At 36.9% G+C, this 21,756-nt stretch overlaps 2 protein-coding genes across 2 annotated transcripts; one reads left to right on the plus strand and one right to left on the minus strand.

Annotated features, from left to right (window-relative positions):
- Positions 1–418: 418 nt before the first annotated feature.
- Positions 419–9,694, minus strand: ftsj3 (FtsJ RNA 2'-O-methyltransferase 3). Its single transcript, XM_027159535.2, has 21 exons — positions 9,537–9,694; positions 8,554–8,659; positions 8,019–8,065; positions 7,831–7,910; positions 7,645–7,744; positions 6,935–7,129; positions 6,297–6,412; positions 6,068–6,172; positions 5,557–5,657; positions 5,344–5,430; positions 5,098–5,271; positions 4,688–4,823; positions 4,347–4,531; positions 4,109–4,229; positions 3,270–3,360; positions 2,845–3,001; positions 2,645–2,733; positions 2,290–2,392; positions 2,000–2,183; positions 1,802–1,896; positions 419–1,408 (listed from the first exon to the last, which is right to left on the minus strand). The coding sequence occupies exons 1-21, from the start codon at positions 9,601–9,603 to the stop codon at positions 1,156–1,158; spliced, it is 2,592 nt and encodes an 863-aa protein (XP_027015336.1). The 5' UTR covers positions 9,604–9,694; the 3' UTR covers positions 419–1,155.
- Positions 9,695–10,423: 729 nt separating this feature from the next.
- On the plus strand, positions 10,424–21,364 carry lonp1 (lon peptidase 1, mitochondrial). The gene is made up of 18 exons (XM_027159514.2): positions 10,424–11,056; positions 11,673–11,761; positions 11,848–11,967; positions 12,852–13,116; positions 13,194–13,255; positions 13,925–14,054; positions 14,143–14,226; positions 15,050–15,270; positions 15,827–15,965; positions 16,063–16,241; positions 16,316–16,403; positions 16,489–16,611; positions 16,702–16,818; positions 17,465–17,605; positions 18,302–18,467; positions 19,093–19,313; positions 19,623–19,787; positions 20,919–21,364. Exons 1-18 carry the CDS (start codon positions 10,439–10,441, stop codon positions 21,066–21,068), a joined length of 3,078 nt encoding a protein of 1,025 aa, XP_027015315.2. The 5' UTR covers positions 10,424–10,438; the 3' UTR covers positions 21,069–21,364.
- The last annotated feature ends 392 nt before the right edge of the window (positions 21,365–21,756 follow it).

Raw genomic sequence — 21,756 nt, forward strand, 5'->3', positions numbered from 1 at the left:
TAAGGAAGCAGAATTGAACACTGACTTTCGCTAATTCTGCCATAGCTTTGAGAAAAAAACTATCACCTTACCGTCACAAATAAAAAAAAATAAAAAAACCTAAAAGTGTAAACTCCTCTATCCTGAAGACTTTCCCATGGTGGAAAACATGTATTACAAAGGTTGGGGACCATTTCCTCCTTCCTATAACAATTAATATAACCGTATAACAATTAATAATAATGTAATTGATTCCTTACTGAAAACCTCACTATATTAGCTCATTTTTAAAAATTTCATTATTACAAAAATTATATAGAATATTAACCATATAATAAATGTGAAAAAATGTTTTAGTTTCATAGAAACAGATATTTTAGTACAAGCACATTCAAATAAACCATGAGACAGGAAATAAATCACCTTCGGACAAATCAGCTTTGATAATTATATTTAATTACATTGTTGAAAATACTAATATGAAACTGTGACTGTACAGTTCAATTGACTCAACAGTCCAAAGAACATTTTAGACAAAATATTTTACAACAAATCAAAACTCCTCCAATCGTTTAGCTTTGAGGCATCAGGTGGAAAACACAAGCATGTTTTGTATTATCACCCAGAAATCTTTAAATCAGATGAAGTATATTTTCATGTTTTCCTGCCATAACGATCTGAGACAGCTGTTTTACCTGAAGATTTTAAGGTAAATTTTAAGTGAAAATCTTGGCACATCTGCAGACATTATTTGATCTTCATTTCTAATTATTTCTATAACAACAATAAATCCATAAAAAAAAGTACACACAATACGGATGGGGTACAAATTCTTTGTAAATGTTACAGATAAACTGCAACTGTTGCCTTTACTCCTGTAAGACAGTGTCCTATAAAAATGGTCACAATTATCAGGTGTGTTCAAGCAAGAAAACACTCAAATGACCAGATTTAAGGTTGTGTGCGAGAAAACAGTCACTTCAGAAAACATGAAACTGACCACAAATCAGAACAAAATAAATATTCTGTGATGAAATCACCACATACAGAGTAAATCCAGGCATGTGTGGCATCATCCTGTGCAGAGTCCATTTAGTTTGGTGCTAGCACAGCTCAGCTTTTTCACAGCAGTCCCAACTGAGTGTGATGAGAAGTTCATGCTCGTGTTTCACTCCCTCACTTCCTGTTTGAATGCCCCTTACCTGCCTTTCCCCGCTTTCCACCTTTCCCTCCTTTCCTACCCCCTTTTGCCTGGTTCCTTTGATCACCAGGCTGCTTGCCACGGAGGTCTTTCTTCATTCGTGAGTCCACCACGCGGAAGACACCCTTCACTCCAGGGGGACGGCGGACTTTACGCCCTGCGCCCTTTTTAGCCACAACGTAGGTTATTTCCCTCTTTTCCTTACCCACACCAGCCTTCTTGTAGATGCTGAAGAAAAACATTTTTTTCATACAAAGTTAAAAAACAAACAAACAAAAAACACACACGAGTCATATTTTTTTAAAAAGTGTCTAAGTGTTATTGAAGAGAACTTTCACTGAGGAGGAGCAGTGCTGTTTGGATTAAATGTCCACATTGCAAAGAAAATGGCATTTATATGTCGGGACTCATACATTTCTACTTTAATTTGGTTTCTATAACCTTAGCTTAGATTAAGGAAAATGGATTTTTTTTTTTAAATCTAGGAAACGCAGACAAAGGCTGAAAGAGAGTGAGAGAGGGAAAGAGATGTAGAGAGAAACAGTGATGGAGAAGGAAACAGACAGATTGATACAGAAAGAGAGAGGGAAATGGAGTACATAAGCTGATATAAACTCTGACCTTCTGAGCTGTGCCATCTTCTCTCTCTCGGAGATGTCTACTGTGTTGACTACTGCTTCAGCCTTCTTCTTGGCCTGCTCCATCTTCTTCAGCATCTACAACAGTTCACACAAATAGTAATGTGTCTCACCTTCACAAACATCAGATTCTCCTTAGAGCTCTTTTCTCCCTATACGTTTCTTTCTCTCTCTCTCTTACCCTTCTCTTCTTGCGAGCTTTGGCCTCTGCCAGTCTCTTAATTGGACGTGCATTGATCTCCTTCCACTTCTGCTTGTACTCCTCCACCATCTCTCGTGTGACAGGGATGGGCTTCTTCCTGTTCTTCCTCTCATCCGCTAAGAACCACACTGGAATCTCGCCAGTGTCTTGCGAACTGGTGAACCTAAAAGAAAGTGTAAACGATGAACACAAACATATCCTCTGCACTATAGCACATTCTACTAAACAGAACAAAGCTAATGTGTAATATGACAAGCAGGATATCTGACCTATGAAAGGAGCCGTCTATCAGGTCCCTGCGTCTCTTCTTGGATGTGGCGATCTGAGCACCTAGGGCCAGACCTTCAGCGTCCAGGATCCGAGCACGCTTACCTGAACCATGACACCAGAACTTAATATTACAACCAAAACAACTGCTTTAAATAATAAAGTAATACAATAAGAAATACTTAAGGAATAACAAGTCATAGAAGCTTATAGCTACTAGGTTAACACTGTGTAAAAAAGCGTGTCCCCCCCCTTAGCAACATTAGCTAACCCCTCTAAGTTTATTTCAGTCATCAAACATGTCCTTATGCACAGAACCAATGTGCCCCCTAGACCCCCAGGTGCCCCACCACATACTCATGCTCTCAACAGGGACTACTTGAAAGTTGTCATCATCTCCGTGTAATTCACCAGAACCAGACTTGTTTTTCATCCTTGCTATTTCTCTGTGCACAAACAAAAAAAAAAACAAAAAAACAACAGTTGTGATAAACAGAATTTCTAACAGATCAGTTATTAGGTCAGAATACAATGGACAAGTAGAAAGAGATCATTACTCTTCATCATTGCTACTGTCACTGTCCGAGTCATCATCACTCTCATCATCTCCTGCTTCTCCTTCTGCTTCCTGAGAGTTTGTAGGTGCCTCCTCCTCTTCATCCTCATTCTGATCAGACTCTGGTTTCTTTTCAGCCTTCCTCTTTTTGCCCTTTCCTGATGACAGGAGAATGATGAGTAAACCATATTCCAGTACAGTACAGACATCCTTACAGTGTACAAAAATTCATTTGGCACCTTCATAATTGGTGATTGTCTTAAAGAAGTTTTTTATAAATTCTCTTATACATTTACTTAGATTTCTCTAATTTTCAGTAGGATGAAGATAAATAACCACTAACATTTTCCCATAACCCCCCACCCAAAAGGGGCAGATTATTATGGAGTTGGCTGAACATAAACCCTCTGTGCTGAGAGCAGTTACCTGCAGCCTGTTTGTTGTGCAGAAACTGGGACTGTTCAAGTTCCCTCACTGCATCTTTGTCTCCATCGAGGTCAAGCTCTGAGAAGATGTCCTAACAACACATACAAAGTCATTATAGTCATTGCTGTCATCCTCATCTTCATCATCACAGAATTTGAAACCTCTATCTTTAAATCTCTAAATGTTCTGACTTACAACATGAGTCATTCTATTTATTTATCAGTCACTTCTATTTATAAAGCAACAGTACTAAAGCACTGGTAGAGAAGAAGGCATAAGAAACTCATAAGAATCTCAAAGTTTTACAAATCTATAGATTTATAGTACTATTCAATTATACAAGTCAATACAGCAAAACATTTTCACAGATATGATGTGATAAATCCTGATATAACAGCCCTCACTGTGGAAACGGTGAAAGTCATGACCATTCTTTAATAGTGCATTTTCACAAGTAGGAAACATTATAGCAGCAGACTACGAACCTCTTACTTAGTCTGGCCTCTGAAAATGAAGCATGACTTTATCACGTACAGAGATTTACATCATGTCATCCAGGAACATGATAGAGACCTGGGATTTAAAGTATTATCTAAAGGAATGTATTATCTAAAAATTCGATAGCCATAAAATAGGCATTTTAAGATGATGAGTCAAAGACGATGACTTTACACCTTCCTTTATATGATTCAAATGGAACCAAATTAAAACGTAACACTGTACTTGTTTTTTTCTGGAGTCATATGAACTTCTGACTCAGTCTCCAAGCACATCAGCAAACCTGTTGTCTATGAGGGAGACTTCAGTTGAGAGTTAAACAGTTTGACATCTACACCCACCTTGCTAAACCACATGCTGGTCTGTCTGTCTTGCTTTTCATTCTTTTCCTCCAAATCTACCAGCAGGTTGTTTCCCTGTTCCTCTTCATCCTCGTCCTCCTCCACCGCAGTAAAGGAAACCCTGGATGAAACAGAACCACAAAGAATTAAAGTGCTGAAACAGTTACAGCTTTCTAGGCTTACAAAAAATGTATACTGAAAAGTTCTTTATTAAATAAATTTAGACTATGCTACACACTTTTTCTTTGGAGGCTTCATCATCGCCTGTTTTTCTTCAATCTCAGCCAGGTCGTCCTCATCCAGGTCTGACGCCAGAGAGACGAGGTCACTCTCTGATTCAGAAATGTGCACATCCTCCTCTCCTTCATCATCCACCAAGGCATCTGCTCCTGACATATCACCCAGCATGAGCTCATTCAGGTTCTAGAGAGTGTGTGTGAGAGAGACAGAGAGAGATTTAAATCTGTGTTGTATTTAAATAAAAAAAATCTTTATTTCGAACAGTTTTTGTCTGATCAAATACATGTGTTTCTCTGAGCACCTTCCTAATGTTCTTGAATCAGGTGTGACTGGTGGTACCTTGGCTTTACTGATGGTGTTGAGAGAGAACATGCTTGAGTCTCCGATGTCAGCGATGGAAACTCCAGGCAAGTCCATCTTCAGCTCCACTCGCTCTCTCTGCTTCCGTCGCTCTTTCAGGAGCTTCTTCTTTTTCCTGTAAGGACAAATCCAAATGAAGCGTGTGGCCTTTACATCATGTTTGGAAGACATTGAATGGCCAACCAGAATTAGATATAGAACCTGGTGATAAAGTAAAGTTTTCACCACCGTGTTCTTTTCTCCTTAATGAAGGGGAAACGTTCCACCACTGTGAATTAATTTCATCTACAAATCTACAGACCAACGATTTAAAGAACAAATAAATGCTTTTAAAATATTTATTATATATAAAAATATTTATTATAAACCTCAGCGTGTTCATAACATACCGCTTAAGCTCCGCAAACTCCTCAGACTTCAGCTCAGCCAGCTGCTTCTCCATCTCCTCATCTTCGTCCTCATCTTCATCCTCATCATCTTTCTTATCCACTTCCTCCTCCTCCTCCTCCTTCTTTTTCTTCTTCCTAGGCTCTGCATCACTTTCATCATCACTGGAGCTCAGACTGAACCCAAGAGACGGATTAGTGACTGCCTGACAGAAAGGCAGAACATATCACTGACACAACATCTAGTACCTGATCTCTTTGTCCAAGTGCTTTGCTTCTTCTTTCAGCTTTCTAGCTAAATACTTCCTCAGCTTTGATCTCCACGACAGCAAGAGACTGAAACGCAGGAATAAAGTCTTTAGCCATCATTACATCTGCATCATATTACACAGTAAATGGGTCAAAATCAAACTCTTGTGAATCAAAATCAACCACAAGAATCAAAGTAAAGTGAAGAATTACCGCAGTTCTTTTCTTCCAAGGACCTTGATATCTTTACAGCATTCTTTAATTTCAGAAGAGGTGGTCATGTGAAACTCCAGCTTTGGATCATCAAAAGTGATCTGAAAGACAACAGGAATTAAAAAAGGTGATTAGATGTAACAGAAATATGTTATTCAAGTAAAACAAACACAACACATTAATACAGTAACTTAAATAAGACATCATCTCAGCCTTATGTTCATCTTATATCATTCGTACACTTTTTAAAGCTGAAAGCTTCAGAATAAAAGTTTGGGCTCTGATTAAATCTGTGCATCTTTGTGCGTCAGTTTCCAGCAGGTTCTTATACATGTTAACTGATGAAACATGACAGACTCTCTACTGAATGCTCTGAGACTAGTTTGAGAGACTACAGCAACACTAATGGGACAAAGACTAAACTTGACTACAGCAGAACAGAAACAGAACTTATACAATAAATCATACAACAAAACATACAGCAATAAGTATTTAAAAAAAATTCTCCTACCTCACTGGCTTTGCTCAGGAAGTCCACTGGGTTCTCAGCTCGTAAAAACGCAGAAACTGAGAACATGTGATACTGGGTCAGGTCTCCATCAGAGTAGCCTTCTGCCTATTAAACACACACAAATTAATAAACAAAATCAAATCAATCAATCATAAATAAAGAAATAAAGAAAGAAAGAAAGAGAGCTGGGATCCTGAAAGCTAGCACACGTTGAGTTATAAGCACTTACTTTAGGCTTTTTTGATGTTGTTAACTCCTTCACAGTCTTTACTTGGACCTCCACCTCTTGGAAGGCATGCTTTGGGTCGAAAAATTTGTTATCGATTTTGTCAGGAGCGAGGAAACCTAAAAAGTAAGACGAGAGATCAGAAGGACTTGTACAGGAGCATTGGTCATCAACAGGTACACGTTTGTACAGACTGAACCCCGAATCATTTCAGTTCCTGTGCTGCAGTAATTACATGTGGAATCTACATCAACTGTAACATCACATTTGCATTAAAAAAAGTTAACAATTCCAGTATAAATAGCCTTTATACATTAATTTAAAAAAAACAAACAAAAAAAAAAAACGTTTGGTAGTTTAGAAGATTAAGGAACATTTTTCCAGGAACTGCACAGTTGTCATAAAGACATTGTGAAATGGAAAACCAAGCACCAAATCATTTTCCTTTTCCAACCTGCGCCGTGTCTGAGCCTGCTGAAGCAGCATGTTTGAGTGGACAGGGCTTTAACAGGCTTACTAAACTTGTATCTCAACATGAATTTTGGATAGATGGGGGTGGGATTTAAAAAAAGTAACAAATGAGCTAAGGCATTATGCAAACTTCAGATGTCACTAATAAGGTAACGGGCACAGAGTTTTACCTTGGCAGACAACAAAGATTTCAGCGGACTCGTTACGAGATGCCTGAGGTTTGGTGGCCTGCACTTTCTTAAAGAACTGCTGGAAAATCCACATGAGTGGCTGGTAGTCTTTGGAGCGAAAAACTTTGGTGATGAACGTTCCTCCTTTGTTGAGAAACTCACAGGCGAGCTTCAGTGCCATTAGGGTCAAGTGTGCTGAGGAAGAAAAACAAACTCATTTGTGTCATTACAACACATTACATCTGTTTCACTGCATTATTCAACTGACACGATCACACAATGAGAAACAAACAAACCAGAATAATGAAATGTGTAATTGGTTCTAACAGGTCCTGATTTTCAGAGTAAAATCCATGTTTACAAACGTACATTAAAATAAATTCTAATTTATTAAGCAAAGGAACTAAGGAAGAAAAGAAAAAAGTATGATAGCAGGAGACAAAGCAGATAATGAGAAAGATTAAACAGAAGAAACAAAAACAAAAAGAAAAGAAGAAAGAGGATTGAAGGTGATTGATGGTGAGAGAGAGAAATAATGCAAGCAGGGATGGAGGGAGGACGGAGAAAAGCACTGTTTCCTGATCTTCTGTTTTGTTGCATGTGGAATATGATGTGACTCCTGGATGTTTTAACAAGCTATGTATTACGTTCCTCTTTGGGGATCACTGATGCTGTCCCTCACTAATTTCCACAATGTTTTTTGTACACACCCTGTGAGAAGGCGTCATGCTGCCAGTTAGCTCCGACGTTTGGGGCGCCGTCATTCAGCACCACGTCCACTTTCCACGTTTGCAGCTCTTTCCGGAGAAGCTGAAAGATTGAGACATTTCTATCACCAACAAGCTGCAGCAGAATAATCTAGAAGCCTGTGTATGAGTATGGTACACTACAGATACCTGTCTGCACTTCTCTGTGGTGATGTCCTCCTGTAGGGTGACTACATTGGGGATGGGTCTGATGGGCACCAAGTCCACGCCTGATCATGAGGAGAGAGGGAAGAGTAAGTATAAATGATGGTATAAAAATAAAAAACATCTAAAACAACCCCCAGAAAGCTATAGCTCATCATGACTCCTGGACTCACCAATGATCAGACTGGACACGGGCATAAATTTGGATGCTACTTGTAACCTGTATGGGGAAAAGGTCATGGAAATGTGGGAAATGAGTACCTTACATTCAGAATTTGATGCATAATTCTTTGCAAATCAGATACAGATCAAATGGTGTGTCTACTTCAAGTCTTAAGTTTCTTCAACTTGATTTTATCATATATAGAAAATACACAGAAAAATAAAGCTTGGTATATTTTTTAATAAGTATAGTTTTTTTTTTTTTTGCTGATCATCTTTCCAAAAATATTGTACAAAGCTGAGCAAATAACATGTAGACCCAACACCAATTTCACAGTAATTAGTGCATTATTTAATTTTTGTTGACTAGTTTAACAGTTAAAATGTTTTAGAACCTCTATAAAAGATACCATTGCATCTCATCAGAAATTTAACAAAATACTGGACAGACAAGATACAAAACCCAAGCATCCTGATGTAGAGTTGAATGTGAATGTAGAGTTAAACTGCACACAAGCTCAGATCATGACAGATGCAGTAACGTACCATCCTCCTGGAGCAGCACACAGGTCCAAAAGAGCCCGGGCCTTCTGCAGAAAATGGAATTTACGATTCAGCTGGATTAGCTTAAAGGAGGAACGGGATCTATATCCTGGAAGTAAAAAAAGGTTATTCAGAAGCTTATTCATAGCAATAATATTTATGCCAGATGTAACCATTTCCTTCGTGTCTAATTCCCAATTTCTTACAACAGCTGCTTTATTTTAATAGAAATAATACATAAACAATATATACTAAATATATATACATACATACACACACAAAACATTCTATACCATTGCTGTTACGTACAAATGCGTTGGTGTTGTAAATTTGTAGTTAAGAACATTTCAAATTCTATCATCAAGTTTTGACATCAGCCAAATAAGTACAATATAATTGTTGTGCTATAAGCATGAATCGGACTGGAGCCATGATTTTAACTGCTTAATCCTGTGTGTGGGGCTTGTGGTAGCCTAGTGGTTAAGGTGTTGAGCTACCAATCGGAAGGTTGTGAGTTCGATCCCAGGACACACCAAGCTGTGTTGGGCCCCTGAGCAAGACCCTTAGCCCAATTGCTCAGTTGTATAAAAATGATGGGGCAGTTGGTATTGATTAGAAGGCTGTTAGTTCACATGTCAGTATCACAAGCTGCCACTTGAGCAAAAACCTTCACCCTTTGTTCAGATCAATAAGAACATTATTAAGTATTAGTTACTTAATAATCGAAATACTATGCTTACATCTCTTTACTTAAATCTTTACTACTAAAACAAACACACAAACAGTTTGTTGCTGATTAAACGATTCATTTTTTAGTAAACATATATTCCTACGTGATGTACAGACAGGATATAAGACTGTTATTTTCTCTTCTGTAAGCTGCACTTTTGCAGAAAAGTGGAAGCCATTTTAAAACAAATCCACGCATGTGTGCTGTTAGCCAAAAAATATAAGCTAAATACAAAAATAAAACACAATTAACTCACCTGTTTCCTTTGCTAAATGATAAAATTTATCTTTACGAGTCTTTCCGACTTTTAACTTTTTCCCCATTGTGGATAGATTATCTGTTAGCTAAGAAATAAATGCAACACAAGTCCGAAACCCCACACGTGCACTGTAGCGGCGCAGACATATGACATCACCACATGACGCTATCTATTACTGTCCAAATGAATAAAATAAAATAAATAAAGATAATATAAAGAAAGAAAGAAAGTTAAAAATTAAGATAAATCGATTTTGATGTCACTAAGTAGGAAAGTTTGTATAACTTAGAATGTTTGGCTTTATTATTTTATTTATTATTTATTTATTAATTATCTTCTACAAGTATCTACATTTTTTTTGCTATAATATTAGAATGCTAAGAATATTAGCATTTTATTGGGTAAATATTGACGTACATAAGTTCAACATTTTCACAATGAATGCCAAATGTAATTTTTAAATAAACTAATAAGTACCTTTAGTCTTTTAAGTCTAAATAACTGTATAAATTTGACGCTTTATAATTGTTTCTCCTTCGTTTGTAAATATAGACTAGACTACATTTCTACCATCCTTTTTTCACACTTGTTAAACATGTTATAAGCTCGTAAATTGATTTAATGTATTTAAATGTACAATACAAAAGTATACAATTTTAGCAATACATGCAAAGCATGGATTTGAATTGTAATAGTTCATTTCAATAGCAAAACATTTGGTCTTATTCTTTTTCCCTTTTTTTTTGTTATTGTTTATGCTTATTGTGTGGATCAAGTAACTTTCTTTTTAATACAGTGTTTGTGTCATATATAGTTTTTTTTTGCTGTAGTTTTCCTCATATATTAGTTTTTGTCTTTTACATATTAAATATTGCGAATATTTGAATAAAATAAACAAAATGTCGTCATCACAGGTGGACGGAAGTCGGGTTTCTGCCCGTGGAATTCTCGAGATCAACATGGCTGCGTACATGAAGATGTGGAGCAGGTACAGGCAGGCGTATAAAAACGGGACCGTCTTCTGTAGCAAGTACACTAACGGGTTTGGCGCTGAGATTAATGGATTTTATTCAGGAGAGTCGCTCATTCGGAGCGGATTGACCGCGAAGCGAACACATTTTTATAGTTCATGTAAAAAGTCACCGTTATGTAGTGGCACCTTCGGCACTATTACATCAGTGACAGGACCTGCGCGTCTCACACAGGTAACCAAATGGGCCAGAATCGCCAGTGTGCTTCCGCCTGGTGGAGGGAGTGTAAGATCTGGTATAGTTATAAACCACGACCAGAGGAGATACTTGTTTGGCAACAGAGGCAGCGGCCTCCCGGGAGAGGATGGAGCTGAAAGTAGTGGTGCTAATGGTGATGAACCTGATGGAGATGGAGCAGAATCAGGGTCTCCACCTCTGCACGTTACGGCTCTCACTACCATGATGGTGCCGGAGGTTTTTCCCAACGTGCCGCTCATCGCTGTGAACAGAAACCCGGTCTTCCCACGTTTCATCAAGATCATCGAGGTTGTAATAATGTTTTATAAGTCACTACACTACAGCGCTGTTATATTCTCGAATCTGATTGGTCAGAATGTGTTGACACCTGCAAGGTGTTTATTTGTATATCAATGCGCTTTTCCCATATTGTTGTTATTCTTCTTATAATAACAGCTCATTCACCGGGACCTGTATGTCAGACGCTCCACATAATCTGTCTTTTATAATAATATATCAGTTTTATTGTGGATTACGCATATATACAAAAGGCCACTGTAGTGTCAGTGTTTTGAAAAAGTTAGTTTTCCTCCACAAGAAAGTCCTATTTGTTTATGAATTAATTAGTCATTATGTAATTTTGTGCTCAGTTTTAACACTTAGCATGTAGATGCATGGACAAAATTAATAAACATCTATCTATTTAAGAATGTATCAATACAACTTAATGAATGAATTTACACTTCTTAAACAAGTCAGAATTGGTTGTTACTGGAGATTTCATCATCCTTGTCACCCCTCCCCAATCCCTTTACATACCCTTGACCAGTATTGTGAACACCCCCCACTTAAGAGTTTTCAACCCCATTTAAACAGCTGAAAACAGTCTACAATGACACTAAGCTGTTATTTCACTTGTCTCCAGGTGAAGAATAAAGAACTGGTGGATTTGCTGAGGAGAAAAGTGCGCCTTGCTCAGCCCTACGCTGGTGTCTTCCTCAAGAAAGAGGACAAGTAAGAATTAAATATAGTGTGTTTTACATACAGTTGCTTTTTCCTGTGTGTATGTTTGAACAGTTCTGTTTTCTGTGTTTTATCAGTGACGAGTCAGATGTCGTGGAAAGTTTGGATGCCGTTTACAACACAGGGACTTTTGTTCAAATCCATGAGATGCAAGATCTTGGTGACAAACTGCGCATGATTGTGATGGGACACAGAAGGTAAATCTGAAGGTTTTTTTCTTCACATTTCATAATAATTTATTTTATAGCACAGGACTACTAAATTCTTACTTCTGAATCAGTTCCTATAACAGCAGCTCTGACATTAGTGCAGCTGCCCTGGCAGGTCAATATAAGTATGAAGGGTTTGAGGCTTATTGTTTTCGCTTGGAAATGTTCTGAAGCCTTAGTAATTTAAAAAAGAGCGACATCTTGTGGTTTGCACATGTTGTAGCACCATAAGTGTGTTACTCAATCTGCCTGATGTAGGCTTAGTCTTATGTCTACAAATATGCATGTTCTCAAATCCCACCTCAGAACCTAGGTATGTCAAATGTAACAGAACTAGTAAACATTATTGTATTCATTGTAATCTGTTATTGTTTCTATAGCAACAGTTCATTCATATTGTTCATTTATTACTGGTGCTGCACAAAACATCTTAATAAACAGATTAAAAATGTTGTCTTATTTAATATATAGTGTATGATATTCTGATATTGTGAAGATTCAATAAAGAGATGTTTATTTAACATTTATGGAAGGACATTTTCTGGAACAATCTGTAATTTTTTTTATAGTTTTATTAGCTTCAAGAGAGATTTGAGGGAGCTACAACAATTAAATGTGAACATAAAAGCATAAATGGATGAAATGTATATGTCTATAAAGAAAATGAAAATAATACTCATTGCTGACATTATTATTATAATTATGATTACTGTTCTTCCTAAGGCATAAAGTTCAAAATACATTAATTCATTATCGTAGCCTCAGAAAGCTAGACAGCACATGGACAAAAATGATATCAGCAGCAGTCAGGACACACCTACGTGTGTACTGAAATAAATGAAATTAACTTCATTATCTACACCAACATTTAGGATTCGGATCACTAAGCAGCTGGAAGTGGAGGCTGAGGAAACATCCATCACAACAGAGTCAGATGCGGAACAGTCTAAAGTTCAGCGGAGAAAAAACAAGCGTGTTCGAAAGGACTCGCTGTCTCCAGCTGAAGAGATGACCGAGAGAGTAAAGGAAGCAGAGTTTGTGGTGGAGGCTGTTCCTTTACCCAAGAGCAATGATGTCCTCATGGTGGAGGTGGAAAATATTATACACGATGAGTTCCAGGTCACAGAGGAGGTTAAGGTACTGACTTATATCTTGCTCTGCTGTAGTTTTCATGTCTGCCTTGTGTTTAAGGCTAATCAATGGTTTGTGTTTAGGCTCTGACAGCCGAGATTGTTAAAACCATCCGTGACATCATTGCTTTGAACCCTCTTTACAGGTAATTTTTCTATTCTTCCTTATTTTATTTATTTATTTTGAGCTGTTTAGCATTAAACACTCCACATACTGTATCTATTACACTTGTGTGAAAAGCAGGGTAAGAGGAGCTGTTGTCTGTAAATTAATAAAACTGATCAATTTTCTTTGAATACTTTTTAATAAAATGGAATTTGGCAAAATGCTGTGGAGGTACAATTTTTTTTTTTTAAAAAAACTGCACAACCTGACGAGTGTTAGTTTGCTTGTGCCCATTGGATACTTTAGTGACATACTGTGGTGATATATTTATTTTTATGAAAATTTTGTTTCCATTCAGCTTTGTACTAAATTCTTAATAAATGTGATCTGTCTTATTTTATTTACAAGATTTATACAGTTTGATAATTAGGTTTTTGGCATATTAGATTGATTTTAAATAATGAAATCCACAGAATAACAGTAATAAATATCCACGATTCATTGCAGGATATTGAACAGAAGCAGCAATGATCATTTTCTTGTAAGATAATAAATAAGTATATTTATTGGTAAAATTAAAATAAATCTGTCATTCAGTTGTTCACCATGTGATGTATTTTATGCCTTCTTTTTTCAGGTCATTACTCAGTATTGTGTATTGAGAGTGAATTGTGTTTTTTGTTTTGTTTGTTTGTTTGTTTTTGTACAGAGAATCAGTTCTGCAGATGATGCAGGCAGGACAGAGGGTAGTCGACAACCCCATTTACCTGAGTGACATGGGCGCTGCTCTGACTGGCGCAGAGTCACACGAGCTACAGGACGTTCTTGAGGAAACCAATGTGAGTCTCCAATCAAAAAAATTAGTCCTTTTTTTTCCCCATTAGCTTTCTGAATATGTTTGAATTGTGTGGTTTCTTGGTTTTGCAGATCCCAAAACGGTTGTACAAGGCTCTGTCTCTGCTGAAGAAGGAGTACGAGTTGAGTAAACTACAGCAGCGCCTTGGCAAGGAGGTGAGAAGCACCTGATCACACCGTGTTTACCAACAACTGCAATTAAAACATATTTAAGAGTTCTTTTCTGTCACATTTAGAATTAAAGTGATAAAAATTCAAATCGTCTTTTGCTATTTTCCTTTTAATATCTGTGTGTGAAATTTCCTGCAGAGATGGGAATATTATTCAGATCATTTATTTTCTTACAGATTTTATCTTTATTGTTTAAGATTAATCATCTTTGTAGCTGTATGTTTTTGGTATGTGGATAAAGTATGTGGATAATTGTTTAAATGATTTGGGGAAAAGAAAATGTTGATGATTCAAAGGCAGGACTTCAAGGAAAAACAAAGTAAACTAATGCACCTTCTTGATCGGTTATTTACTAAAGCTGCATTTCCCACCAGAATTACAAACATTTTCACAGAGCTAATTTTCTTAAAACTCTCATGCTGATTTTCTTAAATACCAATTAATCAGCCATTAATTACATTTATTGACACCTATAAAAAAAACAAAACTCCATAAAAGGCAAAGCTCACAGACAGCTGAAAACAACGAAATAGCTAGTAAAGGTTCTACTAAAGATCCTCCAACATGTGTGAATACCAACTCTACCAATAATGAAGCTCATCTACTTCAGAGCATCAGCTTACACTGTTTCACGCTAAAACTTCTTTACTTTTCTTTTGAATCATTACTATGAATTTCAAAATATTCATTTTATTTGTGGGACATTTGAACTAAATAAGCATAAGCTATATATATTTGCAGTAGTTATATGATTTGAAGGTGATTAATCTGGGTTGGATTCATGTAACAGCACATGTTCCTGCCGTAGGTGGAGGAGAAAATCAAACAGACGCACAGGAAGTACCTCCTGCAGGAGCAGCTGAAGATCATCAAGAAAGAGCTGGGCCTGGAGAAAGAAGACAAGGATGCCATCGAGGAAAAGTTCCGAGAAAGGTTGAAGGAGCGCACTGTACCCCAACACATCATGGAAGTCATTAACGAGGAGCTGAACAAACTCAGTCTTCTAGATAATCACTCCTCAGAGTTCAAGTGAGTCCTGTGAGATGCAGCACGGCATTAAGATTTAATGGAGCTGGCAGAATGAAAGATAATTTTTTATGTTACTTAACAATTTAGGAATTATTATTGGGGGTGTTATGATGGATGGGTATGAAGGTGTAACATATAACGTTTTTAACCATGTTCCAAATTTGAATCAATATTACAATGTCATGGAATTATAGTTGGTCAGATAGTCTTTGTATTTTTTATTCTTTATTTTATGATCATTCTATAGTAGCAGCTCATTCACAGAACATTTCCACTTGATGATATTGGGAGGATTTAGTTATTTTGGAGTTTTTACTGTCAGCAATTAACAATCAGTATTATTTGTTTTATGGAAAGAAAACTTGTTTTGTTGATGTTCAGCAACATTGAACTATAAATGGACATGAATGTATATTTCATAATTAAATTTTTGGTATGAGATTTGGTTATATTCTATTATATTATATTCTGTTATGGTATAAGAGGATGAAAGTTATTGATTATTTTCCCGTAACAGAAATTATTTCCCCAAACGTTTCATTCTTTTTTCTCCTAGTGTTACGAGAAACTACTTGGACTGGTTAACGTCCATGCCATGGGGCACCAACAGTGCGGAGAACCTGGAGCTGTCTCAAGCCAGCAAGGTGCTGGAGGAAGATCATTACGGCATGGAGGATGTGAAGAAGCGCATTCTTGTAAGTTGACCTTCAGTTTAGAACCATAATACTGATTGGTTCCTGAGGAATGTGTCCTAAATCATGTTTATTTTTATTTTTTTTAATAATGTAATAGGAGTTTATCGCAGTTAGCCAGCTTAGAGGCAGCACACAGGGGAAGATCCTGTGCTTTTATGGACCACCTGGTGTGGGAAAGACCAGCATCGCCCGCTCCATCGCTAGAGCTCTAAACCGAGAGTATTTCCGCTTCAGCGTGGGCGGCATGACCGATGTAGCTGAAATCAAAGGCCACAGGTGGGAAATGTATAATTAATGAATGAGCAGGATTTCTGTAATTTGTATTTTAATGCTTGTTTTGTACATTGCAGGAGGACATACGTTGGAGCGATGCCAGGAAAAATCATACAGTGTCTGAAGAAGACAAAAACAGAAAACCCGCTGGTTCTCATTGATGAGGTTTGTATTGTACATCTGATTCTCTAATTGAATTATACTTTTTTTCAGAAAACGTCTAGCATTTATTCTTGTGCATTTTAACCAGGTGGATAAAATGGGTAGAGGCTATCAGGGGGATCCATCTTCTGCCCTGCTGGAGCTTTTAGACCCTGAGCAGAATGCAAATTTCTTGGATCACTACTTGGATGTTCCTGTGGATCTGTCTAAGGTCAAATATGTGGCTCTGGTCATTCATTCACTCTGTTAAAATGTGATCTTTGTCTTAATCACACTGTGTCATTCTTGGGTTTTTGAACAGGTTCTTTTTATTTGTACTGCCAATGTGATCGACACAATTCCTGAACCTCTGAGAGACCGAATGGAAATGATCAACGTGTCTGGCTATGTGGCTCAGGAAAAACTAGCCATTGCAGAGGTAACGTAGAGAAACATACTCCACACATCACTCTTAATTTTACTTTACTAAAGTAACAGATTTAAATGCATGCTTTGGCTTATAAAGTGGAAAAAAATGCATCTTCCTAAAATGTCCAAGTTCAGTCATAAGAAAAGAAATCAATGTATATATTTTACAAAATTTACAGAGTACAAATGTTTGCATCCCTTTTAGAACAAAATAATGATTTTCATTAGAGCCATCTAAAGACATCTAATGTGTTGGCATTTTACTAAATAAAGATATTGCTTTAATTTCACAAGTAATATTGTGCTTGGACTCCGCAGATCACTTCTTATATATGTTTAAATATTAATGGTAATAGTGAAAGAAAATAAATTATTGTTTAAAATTTGTATTCCCAGCATTATATTGTATACACCAGTCTTATCGTACCACAGATTCTAATGTACCCTACAATGCAATATTTACTTTTTATGCCTCTGAGTGGAGGCATCATGTCTTTGGCTTTTCTTACTCTGAGACAATTTTTTTTGTATTAGTCTTTTTCTTTATTATGTTATAAACTAACATAACAGTAACAATTGCGTTTTTTGTGATTTGCAATGTTTACTGTGATACATTGCCACATGTTAGTTAGTAATATTCTGCTCTGGACCTGCAGAGGTATTTGGTGCCCCAGTTGCGGACTCTTTGTGGTTTGGATGAGCAGAAGGCCAATATCTCCTCAGAGGCTCTGAACGTTCTTATCAGGCAGTACTGCAGAGAGAGTGGAGTCAGGAACTTGCAGAAGCAGGTGGAGAAGGTGAGTTGGGTCACAGCGATAAAAATTATGCTAAAATAAATGTAAATATACAGGGTCTATAAATTCTGTTAGGTCAGTGTAGATACACCGGTTTCGATGTTGATGCTTGACAAAGTCCATCCTCGAGAAAGGGGGCAAGTTGTTTGAGTAGGTAGTGTATGTAGTTAGCAATTAAACAGCTGTCAATAACTACGTGTATTACGTGTGTTAAGTACATGTTCACCTGGGTTTGTGCAGGTGCAGTCTGATAAACAAGTTGTTCTCACTTGCATTATTGAAGGTGTAAACGCTCAACTTCCCTTAACGGCGTCTTTCTTTTCTGTCTTGAAGTTGATAGAAAAAAAAATCACATCTTATAATTTTACTGAGGAAACTTAGAGAAAACTTTACATCTGACTTTTACCAAACCCTGACACTTTAGGCTCCTTTCATAAATGTTAAATACAGTTCTTCCAGAACTTTGAACTATATTAACATTTATACATTTTAAATCTTTTTCAAGTAATTACAATAGATCATCTGACCAATCAGATTTGAGAATTAATCAGCACAACCGTTAACAAACAGTGCTGTATATAATGTTAGTAAAAGGAAAATAAATGTATTAATCATGATTGTCAACTTTTCTTACTCTTTGTTTGGTAAGTTATATATCACACTTTTACTTATTTTAACAATATATTCTCATTAATACAGGTTTTCCGGAAAGTTGCATTCCGTATTGTTAATAGCCAGGAGGCCGCAGTCAGCGTGACAGCTGACAATCTGCAAGATTATGTCGGCAAGCCGCTGTTCACTGTAGACCGAATGTATGATGTCACACCACCGGGGGTGGTCATGGGCCTGGCGTGGACAGCCATGGGTGAGAATATGTAACAAACACGACTGCAGTATTATTTAACAGAGCCTGATGATTGAAGTTTTAAATTTGTGATCACTCTTGTAGAATATTTTCAGATATCAAAGCTAAAGATGTACCACCTTATAAAGAACATAGCCCAGTAAAGTCTGGGTGTAAAATGTCTGGGTCTAAAGCATCAATTGGTGCAGTTCCTTTATTTTAACTCACGAAATTTCACATTAAAAGTATTGTCTCATTTCTGTAATATTATAACTGTTGCAAGATTTTAGTCATTTTTAAATTCACTACTTTTTAATTGCAGTCTTTGAATTAATTTGAACTATTCATTTTGTAAATTGCACAAGTTACTGGTTGATTAAAATAAATGTGAATTTATGTTACTATATGGACTGTTGCCATAGAATTCCGGTCCTTCTTCCCTAAACCTAAAACTTGAAATGATTTGTTCATTTATCAAACCTTTTTTTTTTATTTATTTTATTTTATTTTATTTGTTTTAAGCTCATTTACATTTTGTGTGATATTGTTGTTGTTCCATTAGTATACAATGGAAAAAAAAAAGATTTTGTTGCAGGATTAAGAATATTCTCTAAATGTGGTTTTGTCTTTGTCCTGTCTTCTCTAGGTGGATCCACGCTGTTCATCGAGACATCTTTGAGGCGTCCGAGAACCCCGAAGGAAAAAGACGGATCTGCTGATGGCTCTCTAGAGATGACAGGACAGCTGGGAGATGTGATGAAGGAGAGTGCTAAAATCGCCTACACCTACGCTCGCTCTTTACTCATGAAGCAACAACCAGAGAACGACTTCCTTGTCGGCTCCCACCTCCACCTGCATGTGCCAGAAGTGAGATGATAACATTAATATTTAAAATAATATTTGAAATGATTACTTTTGTTTTCAGATTTATACAATCCAGGACTCCAGGTCCAGGGTTAGGAACTGTTTTAGCCTATTGACTTCTATTCACTTTAACTCTGTCAAGTCTATGCCTGGTTTAGATTCAACTTTATTCAATAAATAAAAAGGATGTAAATATGGCAGATGTTTTAATATAAAAAGGTGATCATTGTTGCTACAATTAAGTTATTTTACTGATGAATATTGTCTCATTGTATGTTGTATTTCCTGTCTGATTTTTCTGGTTGTGTTCAGGGTGCCACTCCTAAAGACGGACCAAGCGCAGGCTGCACTATAATCACAGCACTCCTGTCCTTGGCCACCAACATGCCAGTGCGGCAGAATGTAGCCATGACAGGAGAAGTGTCCCTGACAGGAAAGATCCTGCCTGTCGGAGGAATCAAGGAAAAAACTATCGCTGTGAGGTTCTTTATTTTATTTATTTGTTTATTTTTTTTTTCTTTTCTTTTAGTAGCTTTGACTCAAAAGCAGCTGTAATGTAATTTGTATTTTTATTTATATATAACTTGACTAACAAATCTCTGTTTAGTGTTTTATCTTCATATATTTTCTCAGATAAATATATTTAAATATATGTTTTAAATCTTTGTTAGTTTGAAAGTCCTCACTCTTGTAACTTTTCTACATTCAACATTCTTGTGTAATTAACTTCTATGCAATTAGAAGATGACTTTATTATTGTAACATATACATTACAGCACAGTGAAAATCTTTTTTTCCCCAAATCCCAACTTTAAAACGTTAGGGTCAGAGCACAGATAGTCACGATAGTGGAGAAGGTTAATGGTGGCCCAATGGTGGCAGCTTGGGAGTTGGGCAGCTTCATATTGTCATGTTCCCAGGAAGCCCACAAAACATAAACACATCTTCCAAAAGTGTTAAATAAATATTTCTGTACTTCATTTTTGGGCAGCATTGCTATATCCCTATGAATGAGCTTTATTATACAAATGCTGCTATTAAAATTAACTAATGCTTTCTAAAGTGAAGTGAAGTGACATACGGCTAAGTATGGTGAACCATACTCAGAATTTGTTCTCTGCATTTTGACCCATCCAAAGTGCACACACACAGCAGTGAACACGCACACCGTGAACACACACCCGGAGCAGTGGGCGGCCATTTATGCTGCGGCGCCCGGGAAGCAGTTGGGGGGGTTTGGTGCCTTGCTCAAGGGCACCTCAGTCGTGGCCGGCCCGAGACTCAAACCCACAACCTTCGGATTACGAGTCAGACTCTCTAACCATTAGGCCACGACTTGCCCCACAAGACTGATAAACAATCAGTCAATAATAAAAATATTGTGGTATAATTTTGATTAATATACTCATGATAAATTTATAGCTGTCACTTTTTTTAGTTGATCTAGGTTTTATATTTATATGCTAACACAAGTAGGAGCATTTCAATCAGACTAATGAATATATTGTATTATAATATAATATATACATCTTTGTTGTGTAATATGCAGAACCTGCTACTTCAGGCAGTACAGTACTTACTGTAATTGCTTATTATATTTTCCAACAGGCTAAAAGAGCTGGAGTGGATTGCCTCATTCTCCCTGCTGAAAACAAGAAGGATTTCTCCGACCTGGCCGAGTACATCACAGAGGGCCTGGAGGTGCACTTCGTTGAGCATTACCAAGAAATCTACAAGATTGTGTTCACGGGCCAATGAAGAACATTTGAACTTTCATTTAATCTGCTATAATTATGTTCCTGGTATGTGTTCACCATCTGCTGTGTTTGGTGGCAAACTGTTGCCCTCCAAGTTTCCTTCTACCAGCAGTGTGAAAGATGTAGGGATCACATTTGCATCTTCAGTGCCAGAGAGCTGGCAGCTGAACTCTGACATATCCCTAATGTGTACCACAAGATACTGGAATTGTGTTATTGCTGCTACGCAGCTGTTAAACACCTTGATTCATCATATATGTTGCTATGGAAGATGGAGAAAAAAAAATTCACAACCTGCCTGTTTTAATTTTTTTTTTTCACTTTGGTTAAAGCTTTTTTTTTAATTAATTTATATTCGTCCACCTCAGATTATTTAATACATGTTCCCTACAGTGGTCCTGGAGAACCCTCTGCCCTGCTAATTAGCTGATAATATAAATTAGAAATTTTCACCATGTAGAAATTAAATCATAACACATTTTTTGGCAGCAGCAATATGTCAAAGATTTTAAATTATCTGAAGGTTTTATCACAAACAGAGATGAGCCACAACAATACTTGGAACCAAGATTAGAAGAAAAGGATCTAATCATGATCTGAAAAATACAAGCTCATTGTTCAAGCCTGTCTTTGGCTTGTCAGCCCTTCTGAAACATTGATAATGTAACTCATGATATTTGAATAGAATT

Source organism: Tachysurus fulvidraco, chromosome 2, assembly GCF_022655615.1.
Source record: "Tachysurus fulvidraco isolate hzauxx_2018 chromosome 2, HZAU_PFXX_2.0, whole genome shotgun sequence".
NCBI classification, from domain to species: domain Eukaryota; kingdom Metazoa; phylum Chordata; class Actinopteri; order Siluriformes; family Bagridae; genus Tachysurus; species Tachysurus fulvidraco.